Source organism: Hemitrygon akajei, chromosome 7 (assembly GCF_048418815.1).
Source record: "Hemitrygon akajei chromosome 7, sHemAka1.3, whole genome shotgun sequence".
In the NCBI taxonomy this organism is placed as follows: domain Eukaryota; kingdom Metazoa; phylum Chordata; class Chondrichthyes; order Myliobatiformes; family Dasyatidae; genus Hemitrygon; species Hemitrygon akajei.
In genome coordinates, this window is record NC_133130.1 from 83,345,104 (window position 1) to 83,363,760 (window position 18,657).

At 42.4% G+C, this 18,657-nt stretch overlaps 1 protein-coding gene across 1 annotated transcript in view; it reads left to right on the plus strand.

Moving 5' to 3' along the window:
* Positions 1 to 6,839: 6,839 nt before the first annotated feature.
* The window catches only part of tmx4 (thioredoxin-related transmembrane protein 4), a 70,544-nt gene continuing 58,726 nt past the window's right edge, over positions 6,840 to 18,657 (plus strand). Inside the window, exon 1 of the mRNA XM_073051323.1 lies at positions 6,840 to 7,197. Within this exon, the coding sequence (XP_072907424.1) occupies positions 7,019 to 7,197 (179 nt within the window). The 5' untranslated portion in view covers positions 6,840 to 7,018. The remainder of the gene's footprint in view (positions 7,198 to 18,657) is intronic.

Consider the following 18,657-nt stretch of genomic DNA (forward strand, 5'->3'; position numbering starts at 1 on the left):
TTTGAAACTGCAACTTGACTTTTTAGCTTTTTCTCTTCCCTGTGCAGACTGACTGCCTGACATCCTTTTTGTATGTGTCCTACTTTGTTGCATTTTCTGCAAATTGCACCTTTAAACTTGCATTTGTTTAGCAAATGTGAGCCCCAGCCATAACGGTAACACAATTTGTTCTGCCAGGCCGGCTTCTGTTTAAATGTTACAGATTTGTTCGCGCTCACTTTCATTCTCGACTGCAACTCAATTGCGCTTCTGTCTGCGGTGTCCATTGAAACTGTGAATTCTACTGCTTGTTTGAATGTAAGCTGCGCTTCAGTTCAGAGCTGTTTTTGAATGCATTCTTTTAAGATACCACAAACTAAATGATCTCTTAGTCTATCACCGACTGACAATACTCAGACAATCTCTTCAATTCAGCCATGTACGCTGAAATGGACTCCCATGTTTTTGATTCTCCTTATGAAACTGGAAGTGCTCTGCAATCAAGAATGGCTTTGATTCAAAGTGTTCCTGCATCATTTTTACAATAGCTGCAGAGCTAATTTCTGATAGTTTGGTAGGAGCAGTCAAACTTCGAAGCAAACTGTATGCCTTTAAACCCAATGCATTCAGCAAAATGGGTACTCGATTTTCATTGGCTGTTTAATTTCCTTCAAGATACTGTTCCAATAGCTCAGTACTCATGAGCCAATTGCCCATTGTGTAATCAAACTCCTCAATGCTTCTGAAGTAGCCAGCCATTTCTGCTTTTTTAAAATAATTATGACTCGATACTCACTCTTTATGAACCCTGAATTCTTGCTTCTCCTGAGTTTTAAAAAAAACGAAATTGTCTTCCCTTCTGAAGAACGCTGCTTTATTTTACTAAAATCTTGACCCATCTGTGCATGTACTGGGCTGTTTCTTTTTACTCACTGTAGCTTGCAGTGTTTTTTTAAGTTTACAATGTCTTGCTCAGCTTTAACATTTCGGTCACCGTCTAGACAAACAATGTCCTTTTCCAAGGGTTGATGTGTCTAATGTAGAGGGCATAAGACAATTAAGCCCTTGGAAAAAGGTATTGTCTGTCTGCTCTACCTATAATTCTCATAATCTTATAAACCTCTGTCAGGTTTCTTGTTATAGTATTTATAAAAAGTGCACTTACTGTGAGAGGGAGTGATTTCAATGGTGATGTGAGTGGTGGGTACCAGGAATGTGCTGCCTGGAGGAGGTGGTGATAGAGGCAGAAATATTAGAGACTTTTAGGAGACGTTAAGATAGCACATGAATGTATGGAAAATGGAAGGATATGGACATTGTGTAGGTAGAAGAGATTAGATTCTTTGGCCATTTGATTACTAATTTAATGGGTTTGGTACAACAATGTGAGCCAAACGTCCTGTTCTTGTGCTGTACTATGTTCTACGTTCTAACTGAAAAATTTTTTTTACAAGCAATTTTGATGTCTTGCACTGTGCTGCTGCCACAAAAGGAACAAATTTCACAACATATGTCAGTGATGATAAACCTGATTCTGAAATTTTGCAATTTGGAACACCAACCAATCTGTTGGATGAATTCAGTGACTTGAGCAGCATTCGTGGAAAGAAAGGAATTGTCAATGTTTTGTGTTGAAACCCTGTGTGTGCAAAGGGAAAGTTATGTCTGACTAATTTTTTTGAGAAGATAAAAAGATGTTGAATATAACATGACCAAGTAAATTTAAGGAAGAGGCACATAGCAGGATATACCTTAAGACCTCGGGGGCAAATGAAAATTTCAATACAAACCTGCCTTAGTAGCCAGAATGAAAGGGTATTGGTTTCTAGATTTTTGTGACTAAAGACAGATGTGCAGTACTTTAATTTCCTGTGGAGCACAGAATTTTTGTGGCATGCATCAATGATTCAGAGCTGAATGTTGCAGCTCTGACTAAGAAAAATGCAGAAAGTCCCAACACTGGCTCTGCATTTTATAGGAAGGAAGCTGGAAGAGAGCAGGCAGATAATGAATGGCTGGCTTTGGACAGAAATGTGGAAATTAACATGCAAAGAGAGAAATGTGAGGTTTCACATCTGGGTAAGGCAAACAAAGCAAGTTCAATGGTAGAGTACAAGAATTGTAGACAAATAGAGAGACTGTGGAATGCATGACCATTGAATGTAGCTTCAGGCATACAGGACATTGGACTTTGTTTGCTGAGATGTTGAATATGAAGATACTGAATGTGTACCAATAAGGTGCATAATGGGAAAGATGTAATAGCATTGGAGAAGGTCTAACTTTCAGGATAGATAATTTTAGTTATGAGGAGTTGTTAGCAATGCTCTGCTGTAGCTTGTTACTTTGGAATAAATCAGGCTTGGTGGAGAGTTAGCTAAAGTTTATAAAATTATGAGAGAATTAGTCTGGGTTACCAGTAAGCTCTTATCTCCCTTGGATGAGAAGTCAGTAGCGAGGAGGCATAGAACTAGAGTGAATGGTAGAAAGTTTGGAGGTGAGTTGACGAAAATGAAGACATGAAAATTTGTAAATTCCTACGTGACTGGGTAATGGAGCAAATACCCACATTATTACTGAGTTTTTACCTGGATGACCAAAGGATGTGCTTTAGGCTGCAATTGCATCAGGGAGGGGCACAATAGGCTTAAAGGCCTCACACAATACACTGGCAGAACTCAATGGGTCTGGCAGCATCTATATAGGGAAATAGACATTCAACATTTCTGATTGAGACCCTTCATCTGGACTGAAAGATAGAGGAGAGACAATCAGTATTAAAAGGTGCAGGGAACGGCTGGTGCAAGAGCTGGCAGGTGATAGGTGTAGCCAAGTAACTGTGATGATCGAATATCTGAGGGTGCATGAAAGAAATGCACATTGGATGCCAGAAATAAAGTGACGGGCAGTAGCAGAAAGTTAATTAAAGACATAAAAATGGAAATTAACTGGTTTTGCACTAGTTTAAAGGACTCCACCTATTTTGTGAAGTTCTATTTCAAAGATAAATTCAAGCAATTGCCACTTTATTGTGATTTAAATTGCATGTTAACCAGTAATTTGTCCTCTGGATGCTATTATTCATTTATTCTAAGATTAGTTCCCATAACTTTGCAACAGCTAACATTCAGATCTAAACAGTTTGCATTGTGAAGCTGCGATGCAACTTGGGCCTCAAAAAAGACTTTGAGACAACGTGCCTACTGTTTTCCTACAGTCCCTAATCTCCAGCCTAATGCAGATGTCCTAAAATGGAAATGTTTTACTGAATTTGTAGCCAGGTTTAAAACCTACCACTTCTAAAAAAGTCTTTTCCTGTGTTGGTGGAGAATTCACTCTTTATCCAGTTATTGTGAAAGTGGGGTGTCGGAGGGTGAAAGAAGTTCAGTGGGTTGGACAGCTGCTTTTTCTTATATGCAGCATCTTAATGCCTGGTCTGTAACAAATTAGGAGGAATTTTATTCCGTTTTCTTGCTTTTCAATGTCCTGCATCACATCCAATTATTTTTCTATTGGAAGCATCATCACCACTATTTTATAGAAAGCAATCACTGCTCATGAGATCCCTTAAAAAGCAAGTGATTATGAGACCAGCCGTCAGTTGTGCTTTTCACCAAGTTTTATGGTTCTCTTCTGCACAAGTCCACATCCCTTGAACACTCTGACTATCCTCCCTAACACCTAGTCCCCATGTTCCAGTCTTAGCATCAAATGTAATTTTTCCTCTGCCATTACTTGTTCTCTGGAATAAGAATGGCAACAGGGAGGATTTAACACCAGCTATTTGATATCCTATCGATGTTGCACATAAGATCTACTTCAGCCAACTACCAGGAACAAACATACTTCAGAATGAAATATCACAGATATGAGAAAATCTGCAGATGCTGGAAATTCAATGCACACAAAATGCTGGAGGAACTCAGCAGGCTAGGCAGCATCTATGGAAAAGAGTAAACAGTCGACGTTTCCGGCCGAGACCCTTCACCAGGACTGGAAAGGACGGGTGAATTCAGAGCGAGAAGATGGGGGGGAAGGGAGGGGGAAGTACAAGGGGGCAGGTGGTAGGTTAAACCAGGTGAGGGGTAGGGGTTGAATTACAGAGCTGGGAAGTTGATTTGTAAAAGTGACAAAGGGCTGGAAAAGGGGGAATCTGACAGGAGAGGACAGAAGACCATAGAAAAAAGGGAAGAGGTGGATCACCAGAGAGAGAGAGAGAGATGAGCAGGTAAGGAGATAATGTGACAGAGTGAAGCTGTGATGTGGAATGGTGAAGGGCAATTACTGGACGTTAGAAAAATCAATGTTCATGCCATCAGGCTGAAGGCTACCCAGACAGAATATAAGGTATTACTTCTCCAACCTGAGTGGCCTCGTTGTGGCAGAAGAGGAGGCCGTGGATTGATATGTCGGAATCAGGATGGGAAGCAGAATTTTAATGGGTGGCCTCCGGGAGATCCCCCCTTTTTCTGGCAGATGGAACATTGGAGCTTGGCAAAGCGGTCTCCCAATCTATGTCGGGTCTCACTGATACACAGGAGGCCACACCGGGAGCACCAATTACAGTAGATGACCCCAGCAGACTCACAGGCGAAGTGTTGCCTCAACTGGAAGGATTCTTTGGGGCCTGGAATGGTAGTGAAGGAGGAGGTGTAGGGGCAGCTGTGGCACTTGTTCCGCTTGTAAGGATAAGTGCCAGGAGAGAGATCAGTGGGGAGGGACAAGTGGACAAAGGAGTCGCATAGGGAGCGATCACTCCTGAAAGCAGAAAGTGGGTGGGGGGGGGGGGGAGGGAGGGAAAGATGTCCCTGGTGGTGAGATCCTGTTGGAGATGACAGAGGTTACAGAGAAGTATGTGCAGGGCATGGAGGCTAGTGGGGTGGTAATTAAGAATGAAGGACAGGTAGATTTACATAGTGATCTTTATGACTTCAGAATGTACATTGGCACTTGAAAGGCAATTAAATACCTCTTTGGAATCATCAGTGTTGTAATCTAGCCCTAAATATTTATCCTTCAATCAAGAGACTAAAGAAAACGGGTTATCTGCTCATTAGTACAGACAAGAGAATGCAAGAACATAAATTTGCTGCCGTGTTTCCTATACAATACTATACTTCTAACTAAACTTTAAAAGTAATTCATTGATTGTAAGGTTCTTTGCAAGCGCCATTGTTAGGCTGGTCTTTTGTTTAATATTTTCTGAAGGTTGGCACACTTTCCCTCTCAGCTATTTCTACCGTAATGCATAATTATAGAGCAACGTATTTTCTTAAGCAAGTTGCAATACGTTATGGATGTAGAAATTTATATTTTAAGTATAGAGTCAAAATTCATCGCCATGAAGTAGAAGTTTCATTAGATCTAAACAATTAAATCTCCTCCCTAACCTGAACTGCATATAAAGGGTATATAAACACAATGGAACACACACAACTGAAATTGCAGCATATATGCCCAGATTGTCCAAGCTTGGAAAAAAATTGTCTGCAATGTTTGATTTCAAAAGCTTTAATAGCCCTACAATAAACTGAGTATCTTTACAGTTATCTTTGTAGAAAAGAAGTAAGATATATTATAAAAACAGCTGACCAGGTTTGGGAATAATGAAAAAAAAGGAACCTGTTCCTTCATGTATTCAAGAGAAACTTACATCTCAGCGTATAGAACAGTACAGCACAGGAAAAGGCCCTTTGACCCATGTTGTTGTGTCAAACTAATTCTAGAGGAGACATAACATTTTGGCAAATGTGTTCTTTACTCATGACAACCTCTGATAAATACAATATATTCCCTTCCAGAATGAATGTACATCCACCCTAGTTTTTACATAGGGCATTTGATCCAACTTCACCCGGGCTCCCGTGCATCAATTTTCATCCTAATCTATCAGTGTCTATTCCATTCTCGCCTTTAGGTAACTGGCTCTCAAGTGTATCTCTGCTTTTACCTTCTAACTCCGTACACAAAGGTATTTCTCCCGAATTCCTTATTAGATAGTGACTATTTTGTAATTGTGATCTCCAGTGTTCTCACCAACAGTTGGAAATGTCAACGTGCCTACTATGTTGTACTCTTTCAATATTTTAAGGGTATCTATTTGCCCCATGGATGGGACAATCTAGGACAAAAGGGAATAATCTTACAATTGCAGCCAGGCCTTCCAGAAAAAGTTCGAAAATATCCAAAACGTTGATGAAATCTGGAACAGCAGCCAGGTGAAAAAGTGTTTGTAGCTTGATCATTTTTTTTTGCTTTAACTATTGATTATGTTTTTGCTAGATGAAAGATTTGGCACAAGGTTCAGGTACAGTTATTACCCTTCAACCTTCAGGCTCTTGAATCAGCATCCATAACTTCAGTCACTTCAACTGTGAACCGATTCCACAATTTATGGACTCACTTTCAATGACTTGACAACTTATGTTCTCAATATTATTTATTGCTTATTTATTTATTATTATTTTGTTTTGTATTTGCACACTCTGTCTTCTTTTGCATGTTGGTTGTCCATTTTGTGGAGTTTTAAATTCTATTGTATTTCTTTGTATCTACTGTGAATGCCCGCAAGAAAAATAATCCTGATGACATACATGTATTTTGAAAATAAATTTACCTCTGAAGTTTGATATTTGAGTATAACGTGTGGATGGAGTTATGGTGCAGATGGGTTCTTATCTAATTTGAACGTGGTTCAGATTCAACTGAATGGCTTACTTCAGTTCGTTTACGCTCATGGTCTTGTTCCCTCCTCAGCAAATGTGGTGTCGAAATTCAGGTCTTTCTAGTTCCTTAGTAGTGGTGTTCCTCTGAAATTCATTGCACGACACACAGGGCATGCATCTAGGTTCTACGATGCAGCATTTATGTCTGAGAGGGCGGAGTTACTTGAGGTATTTTGACCTCACCCACTGGGGCTTGTGCGGCAGTAACGACACAAGGCGCCGAAAAGGAGTTTGAAATAAGGCGGCGGTTTTTTTTTTAAAACGACCTTCCTTAAAACCTATAGCAGTTGCTTCTGCATTTAACTGGAGAGGAAATGGCGGGCCTCGCAGTGCAAGCGTCCTGGATTTTGAGCCTGTGGGTAGTGCTGGCCCAGTCGGCCCGCTGCCTGGCGGAGCCGGGCGATGGAGCCATTGTGACAGCCGCGCCTGCGGTCGAATCGTTGGGCGATACCAACTGGACCCTGATTCTCACTGGCGAATGGATGCTGCAATTGTGAGTAGCAGAAATGGAAGGTGGGCCCGGGGCGCGCGGACGGAACAGCCCCAGGGATTTCCCCCTCCCCCGGGACGCGGGCGGGAGGGCAGCCCCAGGGGATCCCCCCCTCCCCGGCGGGCAGACCGACAAACCCCAGAGCTTGTCCTAAAGGCGGTGCAGCCGCTGGCGAAGGTGCCCCGCGCTCTGCACGTTTCCGGGAAATTGGTGCAGCTTCGAGACTGGAATACAATAATACATCATTTAAATTTAGACTCTTCCTAAAATAAAAACTAAAGGTGTAATCGTGCAGACACCGCACTGTGAGCAAACGGCAAGGATTGTTGCAACTCAGTTGCATCTTACTGCATGCCAACTTTTATATGTCCATTTCCCCCCTGATCATTGAGCCTGTGCATGGTCAAATCTGCACTTGCGATGTCAGATGACTTGGTATTGGGTGACAGGCTTCCAGCCAACGCTTGTCAACAGCAGGGTACAGTCAGATATGTAATATGCAGTGAAGAAAAAACAGGTTTCAAAACTGTGGCGAGGAAATCGCAGGTTCTGGGTGTCCCAGATAAGTTGATGTTCATAGGATTAGAGGACATTGAAGCAGAATTGGGCCATTTGGCCCATCGAGTCTGCACAGCCATTCCATCATGGATGATTTGTTATCCCTCTCAAACCCATTCTCCTGCCTTGTCCCGTTCATCTTTGATGCCCTGACTAATCAAGAACCTACAACCTCTGCTTTAAATATGCTCAATGATTTTGCCTCCACAGCTGCCTGTGGTGATGAATTCCTCCTCATCTCTGTTCTAAAAGTACGTCCCTGTAGTCTGAGACAGTGCACTCTGGTTCTAGACTCACCCACTGTAGGACACATCCTCCCTACATCCACTCTAATCAGACCTTTCGATGTTCAATGAGATTCCCCTTCATTCTTCTAAACTCCAGTGAATACTTCAAACACTCCTCTTACATTAAACCTTTCATTCTAGGAATCACTTTTATGAACCTCCTCTGGACCATCTCCAATGCCAGCACATTTTTTCTTAGATAATGTGCCTAAAACTGCTCACAATACTCCAAGTGTGGTTTGGCCAGTACCTTTTAAAGCCTCAGTATTAGATCCTTGCTCTTGCATTGTAGTCCTCTCAAAATGATTGCTAACATTGCATTTGCCTTTCTTACCACTACACAATCTGCAAGTTAAACTTTAGGGAATCTTACACTGGGCCTCCCAAGTCCCTTTGCACCTCTGATTTTTGAATTTTCTCTCTGTGTAGAAAATAGTCTGTGCCTTTATTCCTTCTACCAAAGTGCATGACTATACACTTCCCTACACTATAGTCCATCTGCCAGTTCTTTGTCCATCCAGAAAAGTCCCCCATTATTCTCACTGCCTCCTGCCAGTCAGCCAATCTTCTATCCATGCTCATATCTTTCCCGTCATACCATGGGCTCTTGTCACATGTGACACCTTGTCAAAGGCCTTTTGAAAATCCAAGTGAACAACATCCATTGGCTCTCCTTTGTCTCTCGTCTGTTATTTCCTCAAAGAAATTCCAACAGGTTTGTCAGGCAAGAATTCCAATTAAGTAAACTGACTTTGCTGACTTCGGTCCATTTTATCATGTGCCATCAAGTACCCTGAAACCTCATCCTTAATAATAGACTCCGACATTTTGTCAGCTACTGAAGTCAGGCTAATTGGCCTATAATTTATGTTCTTGTGCCTGTCTGCCTTCTTAAAGAGTGGAGTGACATTTGCAATTCTTCAGTCCTCCGGAACCATTCCAGAATCTAGTGTTTCTTGAAAAATCATTCCCTATGCTTCCACAATTTCTTCAGCTACCTCTTTTAGAACCAACACAACCATTAATAATTGACATTTATGGCTTGACTATTTGCATCAAATTTTGAGCAACTTCAATCAGTAGTAAATTTTATTGGTTCTCTTTATTACACAAACTCTTCACAACAAGCTGTACTTGCCATCTATATAATGTCTAATCTTGGCGCTAGTAATTGTAGTGGATCAAAATAGTTATCTTCAAATTGTATTGCAGATTTTGCCATTTGTAACAAGGATTAATGTGGGGAATAATAACTAGAGGTGATCCAATTATATTTGATTGGATACAGTTAAGTTAGTTGTAAAAGTCTGGTTGCTCTTTATGCTGTCCATGTTTGTGCTTCAACATTCTGACTTTTTGTAGAAACTAGACCATCTCTTTTGCTGCAGTCACTTTTGATGCAACAAAGTTGTCTCCTCTGACTGTGCCTTTCTGAATCTTCCCCAAGGCCTGATTGTTTTCAATTCATCCTTCTGCACTCTGGCTAATGGGTCAACCTTTGTAAATCTATGCTTGGTGATCCCTCATTGGATAATCAGAGTTTTGGAACTGCTTCTCACTACAATGCAGAGCTTTCCTATAGCAGTAGACTCAGTCTGAGCAGGATTTGGGTTGTTAAGTAATTCTATAATTAACAATAGCCTTATTGACACTGGTGTCTCTTCTCCGGAGTTTGTGTAGTCTCATCTTTTCCATCAGCATTATCTATGCCAGTTTCAGTAGGGTATCATGTTGCTAAAGCATCTTGTGCTGAGCCTTTTGCTTCTCGTGTTGTTGGTAGGCTCTTGTAGCAGCAGAGCTGTGGTCTTGAACTTGCTGAGAAGTGTCTCCTTCAGACCGTTCAAGCACTGTCAAGGTTTTGCCTAACGGGTGATACTCCACTGTCTCTGAACTTTATCCCCTTCTTGGACACCTCAGCTTTGTGTAGTTCTCTGACCTAATTTTATTTTATTTGTTTAGATATTTACTTATATTTATGGATACAGTGCAAAACAGGCCCTTCTGGTCCAACGAGCTGCTCTGCTCGGTGACCCACCTACTTATCTCTAGCCTAATCAAAGAACAGTTTTACAATGACCAAATTAACTGGTTCGTCGTTGGGCTGTGGGAGGGGAGCACCCAGTGGAAACCCACGTAGTCATGGGGAGAATGTACAAGCTCCTTTCAGGCAGTGGCAGGAACCGAACCCAGGTTGATGGTGCTGTACAGCGTTGTGCTTACCATAACGCCTAGGTATCTTGTAACTTTGCTTTCCAGATGTTCCTCCACCTCCTCAATCAATGTCTTCCGCACGACTGCTGTCACGATGCAAACGATGTGTAAGATGAGCGTTTGAATCGCCAGGGCGCAGTGGGCTGGGAAAATGGGATTAGTAGATGTCATACATGGTGGTTAGGATCAGGCAGCTGGGGATCGTCAGCCGTGGTTGGCAGCTCATCTTGGAGAAGGAAAATTCTGGTCTCAAACTTCCGCTGCTGTGTGGCTATACCCACTCGTGGGGAAGGCTTTGGGAGTCAACCTCAAGAAAAAATGTGGGGATGGAGCCCCTAAGGCAATCCCATCTTGAATTCAACGCTGACTGGCAAGGCCTGTGGCGCCACTGGTGCCAAACTGTATCGGTGTCTGAAGTTCCTTTGGAATCGTCAGCCATATGGAGAGGGGGAGCCTGTTGCACTTGCAATAGCTGGCTCTCCAAATCGTACTACCCTGACTTGCATATGACGTAGACAGCTGGGACGCGGCATCTGGGGTCGACCCTGACCAACGGAGGGCCTCAGGTTAGTGTGAACTGAGTGAGTGAAGGGACTGCTTTTGCGTTGAATGACTGGGATTCTAAAGCCCTCACCTTGATCAGCACATCAGGTCTTGTGAAGAAAATTGCCTGATCACCGCACTCTCTTCCAAGGTTGTATTTTCTCTTATCGTTCCAGGTGACTGCATGCCAATCTTTTTCCATAACTTGCTAAATGGAGCTGTGGGCTTAGTCTGCTGGTGTTTGTTGGTGAAGAATTTTCTTTAAAAAGGTTTATTTATGGTCCTACAGCATTCACATCACTTTCAGCAGAATATTTGGAAAATTCACATTAACTTCAAATTAAACCTTTATCTTCCTTGTTTATGATGTACCACAGCCTCAGTGCTGCCCACCAGTCCCAGAGGGCCTTCAGGGAACTAGTGGGCTCCCTCTCCAGGAATGCCGGGCACGGACATATCCTTACAAGAGGGGAGAAACAGTCTGCTCAGGCTGCTGGCAGATTCCAATTCAGAGTGGTTTAGTTGTCACATGTACATCAAAGCATACAGTGAAATGTGTCATTTGTGTTGACAACCAAAACAACCCAAGGATGTGCTGGGGTCAGTTGCCACACAGTTTCGATGCCAACCTAGCATGCCCACAATGCTTGGAAGAACAACCCATAACACAACAAGCACCAGAACACCAACAGCATAACAAGCCCCATTCCTCCCTCCCATCCACCACACACACAGGCCGTCCTCCAATCCTAGGATAGGCCTCCAGCCTTCCTCCATCTGATTTCTGATTTCTGGACTGCTGAACAACCTCCGGGCTTCAATCTGTGCCTGAACCTGTGAGTGTTCACCTTGGCCAGGCCCAGAAGCAGTCAAATGAGGGGGTTCTCCCAATCAACTTGCACCTCCCACGGCCATGTGACCAGCAGTCAGCTCAGTTGTGGCCAGGTCATGGTCATGAGTGGATTCCCGGCCTCCTCATGGTTAAATGCAGTGATCCCTTCAAGTTCAAGACACCAGCTCTGCTGGGACTAGGTGCACGGTCATTGAAGCATGCTTGTAGTCCATCCATAACTGCAGAAATCGACCAAACCCATCAATCCTCGTGATGTATTACTTCACTCTCTCCTTAACTTGAGTGATTTCTCCCACAAATATTCGCAAGGCCGTTTTGCTCCGTTTCATCTGGGGGTGACTGTTATGCCTCTGCATCGAGAAGCGTATTTATTATTGCTTCAGTCAACAAGAACGCCTTAAATGTACTGTGCTTATCACAAGCCTTAGGTGTGGAATAGATATAATTAAGTAATCCTGTTTCCATTTTTACATTGTCTGATTATACATTTCCATTTCTACATGATCTAATTCTACTATATGCAGAGCACTTAAGTTCTTGAGGTACATTTACACACATACCCTATGAGTATGACTAATTGTATGACTAATGACTCATTGCATGACTAATTGGTAAGTGTGGATGTGTTTCTGGTTCAGTTCTCTTTGCCTATGTGCAAGCTGGACTCTCAACCATTTGTCAAGAAAAGAATTCTCTTCTGTCTGTTGTCAGTCTTTGATCCCTTAAAGTTCAGATTGATTCTGGAGCCCGCAATAAATAGAGGTAGTTTACAAATGTCCTTGAAATATAGATAGTGGAATTTCAGCCCTTTATGTCTCTGCAGACTCACAAAGCAATCCTATCTCCCCACCAACTTTCCCCTGGTGTCCATCCATAAGACAGTTAGACATAGGAGCAGAATTAGACCATTTGGACTATCAAGCCTGTTCCACCATTTATTATTCCCTCGTAACTCCTTATATTCTCCCTGTCACCTTTGTGCCCTGACTAATCAAGGCCTATCTAAATTATACCCAATGACTTGGCTCCCACAGCTGACTGTGGCAGTGAACTCCACAGATTCATTACCCTCTGACGAAAGAACTTGCTCCTCATTTCAGTGCTAAATGGATTTCCTCTATCTTGAGGCCGTGCCCTCTGATCCTAGACTCACCTGTTATAGGAAACAAACTCTACACATCCACTCTATCTAGTCCTTTCAGTATTTGTTAGGTTTCAATAAGATTCCCCTCCCCCCCCCCCCCCCCCCCACCTTATTCTTCTGAATTCCGGTGAGCATAGGCCCAGAGCTATAAAACACTCCTCATTCACTCCCTTCATTCCTGGAATCATTCCCGTGAACTTCTGGACTCTCTTCGATACCAGCACATCTTTTCTCAGATAAAGGACTCAAAACTGATCTCGATACTCTGGTGCATCTGACCTGTGCCTTATAAAGCCACAGCATCAATCACATCTTTGCTTTTCTGTTCTTGTTCTCTCAAAATGAATGCTAATACTGCATTTGGTTTCCCTATCACTGTCTCAACCTGAAAGTTAACCTTTAAGGAATCTTGCGTGAGGACTCTCAAATCCTTTTGCACCGCTGATAATTGAATTTTCTCCCCATTCAGAACATAGCCGATACTTTTATTCCTTTTACCAAAGTGCATGACCATACACTTCCCTATGCTACATGCAACTTCTTTGCCCATTCTCCTGATCAGTCTAAATCAGTGATTCCCAAACTTTTTGGGGGTTAATGCCCCCTTGCCTTTCCCTTTCCGTCCATTACATTAAAAACTATTAAAAAATTTTGATTGAAGATTCAAAATTGTTAAATGTCATTTCCTGTAGAGATGTGTAAAAGAGTACAAAATAATTCTTACTCCGGATTCGATACAGCCACAAAAAAACCCCTCAAAAGATAAAGAGCACAGTAATAATAAAAAAAACATGGTAAGCATTAATATATACGATAGTTTATATACATTGATTGTATGCCCATAAAGTGGGCTGTACGTAAGGTGACTGACAGGAAATAATAAAGTGGTGGTGGAGTTAGTGATTGGAGGTGTTGATCAGCCTTACTGCTTGGAGAAAATAACAGTTTTTGAGTCTGGTGGTCCTGCCTTGGATGCTACGTTGCCTTCTCCCTGATTGGAGTGGGACTAACAGTCTGCGAGTAGGGTGGGTGGGATCTTTCATGATGTTACCAGCCCTTTTTTGGTAATTTACTGTGTAAATGTCTTTGACGGCGGATAGGCTGGTGCTGGAAATAAGTTGGACAGTTTTCAGTATCCATTGTGGAACCTTCCTGTCTACCGCAGTGCAGTTTCTGTTTCAAGCAGTAATGCAGCTTGTCAGGATGCTCTCTATTGCGCCTCTGTAGAATGACGTGAGTATAGATGTGCAAAGTCCAGTCTCTTCAGCCTCCCCAGAAAGCAGAGGTGTTGGTGAGCTTTCTTGTTTTGGGACCAGGAGAGTGTGTGTGAGATGTACACTCCCAGGAGTTTGAAATTGATTGCAGTTTTCACTGCTGTGCTGCCAATGTAAATTGTGGTTTGAGTGGTGCGAGTTCTTCGGAAGTTGATAACCATCTCCCTTTTCTCGTTGACATTGAGGAATAGGTTATTTATCTCACACTGTACCTTGATCTTTTCTACTTCCTCTCTGAAGGCCGTCTCATCGTTGTTGGCAATGAGCCCTGCCACTGTCATGTTATCGGTGAGCTTGACAATGTGATTGCTCGTGCAGTCATGTGTGAGCAGAGTGCACAGCAATAGGCTCAGTACATCGCCCTGGGGAGCATAACGGGGAGGGAGTAGCAGTTGTGCATCCTGACTGTCTTGGGTCTGTTGATTAGGAAGTATTTGGACCGAGGAGTAGGAGTTGTCCTTCTCTTTGAAAAAATTCTCAACAACCCAAAATATTGACTCCCCCTTCTTATCTGTCGACTCTTGAACCATACTTTCAGTCTTTATGACTTGTTGCTTGGAAAAATTGATTCGTCCAACTGCAGAGCTAATTCTGTTGTCCTAAATACGTTGCACGATGTGTCTTCCACATTCTCAGACATTTAATCTATTTGCCTTTGAACAACATTGTCGCTGTGCGTTGAGGATCTGGGGTAGAAGGTGTTGTATCAGTCAGTCCCGTATAACAGATTCCTGAGCTTGTCCAGCTGTCCACTCTGCAGGTGGGAGGAGTCGGTGTACCACATGTACAGGGAATGTTAGAGGTTGCAGCCGCTCTGAGTTTCTCAGAGAGCTGCTGCTGAGGTTCTGGCTGTATTTAGTTCCACACTCCTCATCTTCAGGCACCCAGTTCGGAAGGGGGCAGGGCGTGAGTAGGATCTCGTGGTGGGCCTGGTCCTGGGCCTGGCCAAGATGGCCATTCACCGGTCTCGGCAGTGGAAGGTGGAGGGCGATGCCCAGGCCGACTGCCTGCACCTCTTTCCGAGGATACGTCCATGCCCGGCTGTCCTTGCAGAGGGAGCACGTGGTGGGGGATTTCCGTGAGTGGCGGTCTCCCCGCGGTATGGACTGTTTTTAGACGGTAGTAATCGTATTGTAATTTGAGTGTAGCTCCTGTCTTGTAAATATTGCTTGTCTTGTGTCTATGTATTTTAAATAAACTTTTATAGTTTTGATTTTTTAAAAAAAGCACTTTTTAATTATTTGGTCTGGTGACATTTACAAAACCACACTCGGAACCTCCCTTACAGCCGGCAGAATCAGTTCTTCTCCGATTTTGTTGGGCTTTCCAGATTTTGGAATAAGCAGCAAAATATTGCATGAAGCACACGAATCATCACTGTTTTGTTGTGAAGTGCTGACAAACATGCTTTTAAGTGTTTTTCAGTTTCTGAAAGTTTTCACAAAGTGACTGAAAATAAGCCAGGTTCTTAGTTGCTTTATTAGTATGTATTCTCTTCAAATGTTCAAGGAGCCTGTATGGTTTCATTGTTTCATTAAAAAAATATTTTCACATAACGGACACGTTGGCTGCTCTTGATTGCTTGGTGCTGATATAACTCGATTTTTCAGATACTCTACACTTTACTGTCTACACTTTTTTGTTTCGTCTGCTTCTGCCATTTTTGTTATGGATTAGCGGCCACGGTCAATCATTAAGTCCAGCCTCAAGCACTGCGATCAATAAAGGAGAAAGTTAAGATGTCATCAGGGCTCAAGCAAAACCTGTCTCCGACTGAAGGTACACAAAGTGAGACAGCAGTATCTTGGTTGGGCTGTGAGCTAGAGAAATGTCAAGTCCATTCAAAAGGGCAGATTCTGAACTTTACCTCATTGGACACCATACTGTAAATCTGCGTGATTTAGAGTCAATAATGTCAGTAATGCGCAGGCCAGACCTGGAAATAACATGGCGTCTGCAGTCCAGATTTCTTATGATATGCCAAATACAGAAGAATCACATTACTTTCCAACATATATAATGCACTTCGAGCACAGTCTCGAGAGATGAAATGGTTACATGATCATTGTAATCAATTCGGTGGCACTGAGGAGCAAATGCTTATAATAAGTAATTCATTTTTAAAATTAAGCCTGTAATCTCTCAGCTGCCCCCTTTGCTACCTAGCACCCCCTTAGAAACTCCCTCTGCTTTGAGAACCACTGGTCTCAGTCCTTCTGCTTCTTGAGCACTACCTGCCCTTCCACATATCTTTGTATTATCTGCAAACGGCCACAAAGCCGTCGATTCCCTCATCCAAGTCATTGAGATATAAATTGTAAGTAAGCGGTACCAACGCCAATCCCCTGCAGAACACCACTAATCACTGCAACCATCCAGAAAGGTCCCCCTTTATTCCCACCCTTTGCCTCCTACCAGTTAGCCAATCTTCCATCCATGCTAGTTGTCGCCATCATCGTAATCAAATGTCTGTTACAGTGCTGGCATTTAGGGCTGCAATGAAGGTCCTCCATAGCCATCTTCTCTATTGTCTAGTATGCTAGAATCTTCCCTGTAATACCTTGGGCTGTGTGGTTGTTAAGCAGCCTCAGGTGTGACACCTTGTCAAAGTAGAGGTTCCAAGTAAGTAACGTCCTCTGACTCTCCTTTGCCTATCCTGCCTGCTATTTCATCAAAGAATTCCAACAGATTTGTCAGGCAAGCTTTCTTCCTGAGGAAACCATGCTGCCTTAGGCCTATTTTATCACGTGCCTCTAAGTCCCCAAAAACCTCATTCTTATAATTGTGGAATCCAACATTTTTTCAACCACTGAAGTCGGGCTAACTAGCCTATAATTTCCTTTCTTCTGCCTTCCTCCCTTCTAAAGAGTGAAATAACATTTGCCATTTTTTCCAGATATATAAAGAGTAAAAGAGAAGCGAGAGTGGATATTGGACTGTTGGAAAATGACGTCGGAAAGGCGGCAGTCAAACTTAATTAGTATTTTGCATTAGTTTTCATTGTGGAAGACACTAGCAGTACGCTAGAAATTCAAGCGTGTTGGGGCAGAAGGGAGTATAGAAGGTGCTTGAAAAGCTGAAATGTCTGAAGGTAGATAGGTCCTCTGGAACCTTTCCACAGTATCTTCAGCTACCTCTTTCAGAACCCTGGGGCATAGTCCATCTGGTCAGGCTGACCTATCTACCTTCAGACATTTCAGCTTTTCAAGCACCTTCTACACACTCTTCTGCCCCCCTGACGCTTAGAATTTCTGTCATGCTGCTCGTGTCTTCTGCAATGATGACTGTCATAAAATACTTAGTAAGTTCGTCCATTACCTTTCCAGTGTCATTTTCCAACAGTCCAATAGCCACTTTTGTTTCTCTTTTTCTCTTTATATATCTGGGGAAAAAATAGTTTTGCTGTGTTTTATATTGGCTACCATATTCATCTTTTCTCTTCTTACCTCTCTGTTTCTTAAAAGTTTCCCAGCCTAACTTCTCAGTAATACTTGCTATATTATATGCCCACTCTTTTGCTTTTATGCTCTCATTAGTCAATGTTGCATTTTCATCTTAGGGATGTATCTTTCTTGCACCCAGACACACCAGCTCTCTGTTCTGCCATCATCCCTGCTAGTGTCCCCTTCCAATCAACTTTGGCCAGCTCCTCTCTCATGCCTCTAATTCTCTTTACTCCACTGTAATACTGATACATCTGACTTTAGTTTCCCTCTCTCAAATTGCATGGTATATTCTATCATATTGTGATCACTGCCTCTTAAGGGGTCTTATACCTTAAGCTCCCTAATCAAATCTAGCTCATAACACCCAATCCAGAATTGCTTTTCTCCTAGTGGGTTCAACGACTAATTGCTCTAACAAGCCAACTCATGGGCATTTTACAAATTCCTTCTCTTGGAATCCAGCACCAAATCTGATTTTCCCAACTTAGATTCATAGTGAAATCTCCCATGATTATTGTCATGAAATCTCCCATTTCATGATTTATTCATGGTTCTGCTTGGATGTCTTACAACTTGCTATCTTTGGGTCTCAGGTTACAGTGGTTTGGCATTAGATCAACCCTTACATGCATCTGTAACAGGTTGGTTCTGAAGAGCGTGCAGAGAGGGTTTGTCACATTCACATATATCACTTTTGGTCATGGGGTGGAGATTGGGAGTTGTCTGAAGTAACTTGGGGAATTGATCTTAAAAGAAAATGTGTATAGCTTTGAAAAACTGCATGGGGCAGAATTTTGTTTTATACTCAGATATTGCCCTTTGGGATAGTCTGTATGTAATCTGATTATTTTGCATAGAAATGAATTACACTGAATAGACAAGGCATTTACTTGGCTGGTCCACAAGAGTAATTACCTTCCAAATTGCCTTCTGTATGGAGTTATTGTCTTAACTCTATACAAAAGGCACAACTAACTTCTGTCATTATCCAACCAGGAAAAAAAAGTTTGCAATAAATTTCTCAACTCTTCCATTTCCTTGGTGTAAATTTAGTTACTATTAAACTTCAGCTAACTCAGAGCAGGTGATTCTGTGTGGTTTTACCTTTTGAACTCTTGCAAGCTTGTTGGCAAACACGGATGCAATT